Below are 8,054 nucleotides of genomic sequence, written 5' to 3' on the forward strand. Positions count from 1 at the left end.
CATTAGCATTACTTTCCTCTAATTATGTAAATAAGACACCTTACCAATTTCAAGGCATATTCCTATATACTATCTGACAATCTTTACAAGAACCCTGGAACATCAATAAAGCTGGTGTTCACCTCTTTTTTCAGCTGACCAAACCCAAGTTTAGAGATGTAATAAATCAGTGTACCCTTACCAGATGCCAGCCACTGTGGGAAGATGCCAAAAATCTGTCTAAGACATAGTCCTATCACTAAGCATTGCCAAGTCCAACCGAGAGGACCCATGTCAACAACAATCACAACATAAACTGTAGAAGCCAGCACTAAAAGTGTGGAAGTACCCTGGGAGGAGGGCCAAGTGTGACCGTTCCCAAGTAATTACTGACCTATTTTGGCCAAAAGGTGTCAGGTCAGCCTAGGAGCCGGAAAAGAAGTCAGGGCTCCCTCTTCTTTGGCTACTGCTGCATTCTATCTCTTCCCCTTACCACTTTTTGTCCACCCCCTTTCCCATCCTAAACTACTTTTCCAGTTTCCTCTGCATGTTGCAGAACCTTATACCCTTTAATTACCTATACACATCCTATATATGCCTAAAATGACAACAGTATAAATGGATTCAATAGATAAGAAACATTTCTTTCATTGAAGTACTTATGTGTCACAGAACTTATGAAATTCCTTGAAGAAAGGATACAACTTATTTAACTGTCAACTCCAGGCAAGCATACAAAAACAAGATAACAAGGATTTGAGAGAATACTACACTGGAGCAGAAATTAGAAGCGATGTACAAAAACATATTTGAAATGTGTTAAAATCTAAACTTTATCTATGTGATTTTCCCAGGTTAAAGAGCCTTAACACACGAAGATCAAGGGTTCACATTCCCATACTGGCCAGCCACCACAAAAAAGAAAAAAAAAAAGCAGATCCTATCACAACCATTCCTTAGTTAAGTCTTTCAGACTTCCCAAGAGCATCTAATCACCAAGAATTCTCAAATCACCCATTTCTTATTGAACTTCCTTCTTTAAAATGTGCTGTACATTACAGAATTTTTAAAAATTTGAAAGTTGAATTCAAAAGTTACAAGTAGTTGTATTATGTGTAAAAGATAACAGCACCTACCTCCCTAAGGTTGGTGAGGATTAAATGAGGTATTGCACGCCAGTGCATGTTTATTAGATGTTGTTTCAAGGATTCACTACGCAAGCCCCAGCAAAACATATTAATCTGAAACTTAATGTACAAATAATAAGATTATGGGGCTGGCCAGTTAGCTCAGCTGGTTAAAGCCTGGTGCTGATAACACCAAGGTCCAGGGTTTGATCCCTGTCTGGCCAGAGGGAGGGAGAGAGGGAGGAAGTAGGGAAGGATTATGAAAAAAATTAATTCTAAAAGCTGAGAATGCATTTAAGTCTCAAAAACAGAGTTAAGAAACATTTAGATAGTTTTCTTCAAGGACTGTAAGGACTTCCTGATACTGGGGAGCACTTACTCTTTTCCCTACGACAGCTGAACAGAACATCAGGACACAGGCCTTGGAAAGCCATAACATCCAAATGGGGAATACCACCCATCACTCTGAAAGCCAAATTACTCCAGTCTCTTTAACAATCAACCATTTATTGGACTTCCTTTTTAACTTAAAAAAAAAAATCCATATATGAGGCTAAGAGCCTCCTTATTTATGTATTAAGTGCTTTGCTTATATTAAGGTATCCTCATAACAATCCGGAAAGTGCTGCTATAATCCCATTCTACAGATAAGGAAACTGAAGCACGTGGTGCAGTGCCTTGACCTGAGTCTCAGGGGTGGGTAGGGCTGGGGCTTGCAGGGCCACGACAGCGCGGGAAGCAGCTGCCTGCGTACAAAGGCGGACACAGCCACGCTCTTGAAGCCCAGACCTGCAGCCTCGACGCTCGGGACAAGCACTGCTCACAGCTTGGGCAAAAATGATAATTCTCAAATTTCAAGCGCCTGTGGCCAAACGACCCAATCAAAGTCAGCTATCGGCCAAGACTCCGCTGGACCCCGCGGCATGCGCAAGGGCTGGGAGTCGAGATAAGATCTCAAAAAACTGGGCTGGGGGTCCCGGTGTGAGGGGCGGGGTCCCGCGTGTGAGGGGCCGGGCGGGCGCGGTCTCGGGTGTGAGGGGCCGGGGCGGGGGTCCCGTGTGTGAGAGGCCGGGGCGGGAGTCCCGGATTGAGGGGCAGGGCGGGGATCCCAGGTGTGAGGGGCCGGGGCGGGGGTCCCATGTGTGAGGTGCGGGGGTCCCTGATTGAGGGGCAGGGCGGGGGTCCCGTGTGTGAGGGGCGGGGATCCCGGTTGTGATGGGGGGGTCCCAGTGTGAGGGGCTGGGCGGGGGTCCCGAGCCGCTCACCTTCCGACAGCTCCAGCTCCAGCTCGGCCAGGCTCTCTCGCACCTCGGCGGGCAGCGGCGCCGCCTCCAGCGGGCACCCGCGGTCGGCCATGGCCAGGCCGGCTCGCGTCCGGGCGGGGCCCCGGCGGCAGCAGGGCGGACGGCGGCTACGTCGCTCTTCTCAGGCCGAGGACCCGCATCCGCCCGGCTGGGAACGCGAGGTAGCTGGGAAGGGGCGCGGCCCGGGAGGCAACGCACCAGCGCGGGCACAGGCACGGGCACGAGCGCGGGCGGCTGCTCCGCGCCGCCGCCCCGCGCGCCCCTACCTCCCGGCCGGGAGCGTGTGCGCGGCCGGAAGGGCGGGTGGGGAGCGCGCGTGCGCGGCGGTACCTGGGCCCGGGCTGGTACTCCGGCCCCGCCCAGCAACACTGAAGGTTCGCTTCCATTGGTCCAGAGGACGCGTCCAGGCCGCTCCGGTTTCCTATTGGGAGAGGCGGGGAGAGCGTCACTCCCGACTGGCTGTGCGCAGGTTCGGGCGTCGGCCGGCGTGAAGGCGGCGGGCCCGAGGGGAGGTGAACCTGTGGACTGTGGGCTACGCTGAGTTCGTGCTGCGCGGGACGAAGTTGGGCGTGTTCGCCTCTTGGGACTTCTGCTTGATTCCCGGTAGCCTTGCTGGCATACTTTTACCTGCGTTTGTATTCCTGCTGTGGTAAGAGCGAAAATCTCCAATAGCCTGTGGTAAGGGCTTGGCATTCTTCTCAGGCTTTTATATGTGTTGACTCATTTGCTTTCAAAATAGCCTCAGAGAGAGTGCTACCGTTGGCCAGGCAGGCGCTCCAGCAGCCCTCTCAGACCATGAGGTGACCCTGGAAGGTGGGAGGACAGACATAGGGAAACAACAAGACATTTAGAGCCTGGGGGCCTGGTGGAGCTAAACTGATAGACTCCGGAATCTTGCAGGAGCTCCTCCCCACTGTATGTGGGAGGTGCAGCTGAGGGCGCAAGGGTGGACTGTGGTGGGCGTGAGGAGCACATCCATCCACAGCCACCTTGCCGCCGAGGTCATATCCTGGAGCATTCCAAATGATGACTGCGTGAGGCAGGAGGATAAAGATATGGCTGTTTGGGCTCACCCGAAGGCCTCTGATGAGCATACCTTGCTTACTTGCATTTTTTACAAATTGAAGTTTTGTGGCAACCCTGAGAGGAGCAAGTCTCTCGGCGCCATTTTTGCAGTAGCATGTGCTCACTTTGTGTCTGTGTCCCATTTTGGTAATTCTCACACTATTTCACATTTTCTCCTTGTTGTAATATCTGGCTGGTATGGTGATCAGCGAGTGATCTTTGATGTTCCTATTGTAATTGTTTTAACACCAACGGCAATTTATAAGAAGTTTATTCTGTCCCTCACAGATGATTTTAGGGATTCAAGACGTCAGTGGAGGGGGCACTCTGCTACCTTCCTCAGCGGGAGCCCCCAAGTCCAGCTCACAAGCCCGGTGAGCATCCAGGGCTTCCCCTCACCACCTTTGCACTCGTCTCACACTTGGGTGATCCCTAACTCCCTCCTTCATGGCGTTGTTTCTGTGCTGTGGGCCAAAGCTGGCCCCCTGTGACATCATCCTCAGCATGTGGGTAATGATCTTGTTGATAGTGCTCAGAATATTTTTCAATGTCCATTCCGCCGTGTTAATTGAGGAGTTAATTGAGGACGTTCCCTTCCCTGAGAAAGATTTTAAGAATGACCCCCAGAATATATACAACCAGTTGTAGCAAGTCAGGTACAACTGGGCCTTTACCTCCCCCTTGGAGTTTCTCTTACTGCTAAGTGCATGGTGTGTTAGAGCACTGTCCTGTTTCCCCTCTCCAGCCCCCTCCTCTATTTAAAGACTCTCCATCCTCTTACCCGTCTAGATACTGAATTCCCTGTCCTCTAATCTTTGGTGTCAGGCCCCAGGGCTAAGCTGACAGCTCCCCTCTCTACAGCCCCCTTGCCTTGTCCTGCCATACTACAATAAAGAGAAACTGCTCTCTTAAAGGAAAAAAAAAAAAAAAAGACTTCACTAAATGCAAGAAGTAACCACAGATGTGATGGAAATACCAAGAGAACTAGAATTAGAAGTAGATCCTGAAGATATGACTGAATTGCTGCAATCTCATGATAAAACTTGAGCAGGTGAGGAGTTGCTTCTTATGGTTGAGCAAAGAAAATAGTTTCTTGAGATGGAATCTACCCTGATGAAGATGCTGTGAACATTGTTGAAATGACAGCAAAGGATTTAGAATATTACATAAACTATGATAAAGCAGCGGCAGGGTTTGAGAGGACTGACTGCAGTTTTGAAAGAAGTTCTACTGTGGGTAAAATGCTATCAAACAGCATTGCATGCTATGAAGAACACTTTGTGAAGGAAAGAGTCAATCAAAGCGGCAGACTTCATTGTTGTCTCACTTTAAGAAATTGTCACAGCCACCCCAGCCTTCAGCAACCACCACCTTGACCAGTCAGCAGCCATCAACATCAAGGCAAGAACTTCCACAAGCAAAAAGATTATGACTCCCTGAAGATTCAGGTGATCGTTAGCATTTTTTAGCAATAAAACATTTTGTAATTAAGATATGTACTTTTTTTTTTAGACATAATGCTATTGCACACTTAATAGACTACAGTATAGTATAAACATAACTTTTATATGCATTGGGAAACCAAAAAATTCGTGTGACTAGCTTTATTGCAATATTCACTTTATTGCAGTGGTCTGGAACTGAACCCACAGTATCTCTAAGATGTACCTATATGTGTGGACACCAGGCTAGTCCAAAGCATTGTAGGGCCTGCATACACTTCTGCTTCTTCCTCTACCCAATCCCACTTCCTTCCCCTTCCTTTCACATATATTGATACCAGATAAACATCTTATATCATCTCAGAATCTGCGTCTGGAGAAACCATTCTTCAACACTTAAAGCAGGTGATAAGATGGGGTTTGAGGCTTGTAGTGGATTGAATTGTCCCCCCAAAACTCACTGAAGCTTGAATTGTGTCCCCCAAGTTTTATGTATTAGAAACTTAGCCCCCACTGTGACTGTAAAGAGGGTGGGAAGTCTTATTATGGTAATTGTAAGGTGGGGCCTTGAACAGGTGATTGGATTGTAAGACCGTGCAGTAGTGAGTGGATTAAAAATGGTGGTCAGGGGTGTGGTTCTGAGGACTTTAACAGAAGAGGAGAGTCTGTCTTTCTCTTGCTCCCTCTGCTTCCACCATCTTGTAATGTGAGACTCTTGGGTCACTGTCACGGCCACCACCAGATGGACTTTGGACTTCCCAGCCTCAGAAACTGTAAGCGATAGATTTCATTTTTTTTTATAAATTACCCAGTTCCATGTATTTTGTTATTAGCAACAAAAACGGACTAATACAAGGCTGAATCACTTGTCCAGTGGTGAAGTAGGAGGGTGAGCTAGTAAAATGGAGTACAGTAGGGGGCAAAGTATCAGGCATTTCACATATGGTGAAAATAGTAGCTATAAAGAAGGATAAAGGGGGCCGGCCCGTGGCTCACTCGGGAGAGTGTGGTGCTGATAACACCAAGGCCACAGGTTCGGATCCCATATAGGGATGGCTGGTTCACTCACTGGCTGAGCGTGGTGCTGACAACACCAAGTCAAGGGTTAGAATCCCCTTACCAGTCATCTTTTAAAAAAAAGAAGGAAAAAGGGATTGGATGGCTATTGATTAGCACCACTGAGGCTCTTAAGAAAAATAATGGACAGGTGATAGTCAATAACAGGCAACTGGAAGCCAGGGAGTCTATCTGGTTGCATACAAAGAAACCCTCATCTCCTGCAGCAGGATGACAAAGACAAGGGACAGGCCCAGGAATTAATATCCCTGATTGACTGAACTGCAAAAACAGAAAAACAAGACAATTCTCATACACTAAGTTTAGAGCCCTGGTTGGGAAAAACTCGGCCCATGACACATGGAGATATTTGGGTAGATGCTTTTGAAGGTTTTGACTCCCCAAACCACCTTGAAACTTCAGAGCCTGCTCATGTGGCTCACCTCTCCCTATTAACCTAGCACTCTGCCTCCTTCCCCCCAACCCCATAATTACGGTTATTTCTTAGCATAATTCAGCTGGAAACATAATGACAGAGAAAAGGGACTATAGTCTCCTCCTCCTCAAAAAAGCAGTGTATTAGTTTGCTAGGGCTGCAGTAACAAAGTACCACAAATTGAGCAGCTTAACAAATTTATTGTCTCAAAGCTCTGAAGGCTAGAAGTCTGAGATCAAGGTGTTGGCAGAGTTGGTTCCATCTGAGGGCTGGTGAGGGAGAATATGCCTGTCTCCTAAATTCTGGTAGTTTGCTGCAGTCTTTGGTGTTCTTTGGCTTGTAGATGCATCACCCCAGTCTCTGCCTTCATGTTCATATGGTGATCTTCCTCTGTGGGTGTCTGCCTCTGTCCAAATTTTCGCTTTTTATAAGGACACCAGTCAAGGGCTGGCCCATGGCTGACTTAGGAGAGTGTGATGCTGATAACACCAAGGCCACGGGTTCGGATCCCTATATAGGGATGGCTGGTTAGCTCTCATGGGAGAGTGTGGTGCTGACAACACCAAGTCAAGGGTGAAGATTCCCTTACCGGTCATCTTTAAAAAAAAAAAAAAAAAAGACACCAGTCATACTGGATTGGGGCCCGCCGTAATGAACTCATTTTAACTGGATCTTCTGCAAAAACCCATTTCCAAACTAGGTCACATTGACAGGTAGTGAGGGTTAGGACTTAAGCATCTTTCCAGGGGAACAATTCAACCCATAACAAGCTGTAATACCCAGCCGACATGTGCTGGCAGGAGCTAGGAAAGTTTGTGTGGAGCTGGATTATGAGGGTGCTTGACAAAGGGAGCTGGAATGTAAAATTGAATAGAAGAGTTTATTGACATGAGAAATCTTCCAAGGTATGAGATTTAACACCCTGGCAAAGACTGGGTGCAAACTTGCTGAAAGGGTGGCTCCCAGAATGATGATGTTTCTAATTGCTACATAACAAATCATAACACACTTAGTGGCTTAAAATAATAACCATTTGTTATCTCTCTAGGTTACTGTGGGTCAGGGCATAGTGGGGATGGCTTATCTCTGCTCCACAGTATCTGGGGCCTCAGCTGGAGCAGCTCAAAGGCTGGAGGTTGAAATGATGTGAAGGTTCATTTATTCACATATCTGATAGTTGATGCTGGAGTTCAGATTGGGGATGTCAGCCAGCACACCCCTACATGGCCACACTGTGTGGCCTAGGCTTCCTCTAAAATATTATGGCTGGATTCCAAGAGCAATCCAAAGACAAAGGACAAAGGAAAGCTGTATCCTTTTTGTGAACTAGCCTCAGAAGTCACATACCATCACTTCTGCCATTTCCTATTTGTTAGAAATGCGTTGCTAAATCACTCATATTCAAGGGGAGAGGAATTAGGCCTCATCATCTGAAGGGGCAGATATATTTTTAAAACACCACACACAGAAAGAGCTATGGGCCACAATAAGCAAAGTTGAAATGGCAGAATTGTTGTAGTAGAAAGTGGTGGAAGGGAGTAAAAGGCTCAAGAATGTGGATATGCTGAAATTTATATACTCCATGCTTCTGGAAAACTGAACAGATTATTATATTCCACGTGAAGGCATAAATAACATCATTTAC

At 47.2% G+C, this 8,054-nt stretch overlaps 1 protein-coding gene across 13 annotated transcripts in view; it reads right to left on the reverse strand.

Annotated features, from left to right (window-relative positions):
• Positions 1-2,666, reverse strand: part of DIP2A (disco interacting protein 2 homolog A) — a 116,508-nt gene extending 113,842 nt beyond the window's left edge. For all 13 annotated transcript variants that reach the window (XM_063092323.1, XM_063092328.1, XM_063092332.1 and 10 more), the window contains exon 1: positions 2,372-2,666. In XM_063092323.1, coding sequence (XP_062948393.1) covers positions 2,372-2,462 — 91 coding nt within the window. In that variant the 5' untranslated portion in view covers positions 2,463-2,666. The remainder of the gene's footprint in view (positions 1-2,371) is intronic.
• Positions 2,667-8,054: the final 5,388 nt, after the last annotated feature.

Source organism: Cynocephalus volans, chromosome 1, assembly GCF_027409185.1.
Source record: "Cynocephalus volans isolate mCynVol1 chromosome 1, mCynVol1.pri, whole genome shotgun sequence".
Taxonomy (NCBI): domain Eukaryota; kingdom Metazoa; phylum Chordata; class Mammalia; order Dermoptera; family Cynocephalidae; genus Cynocephalus; species Cynocephalus volans.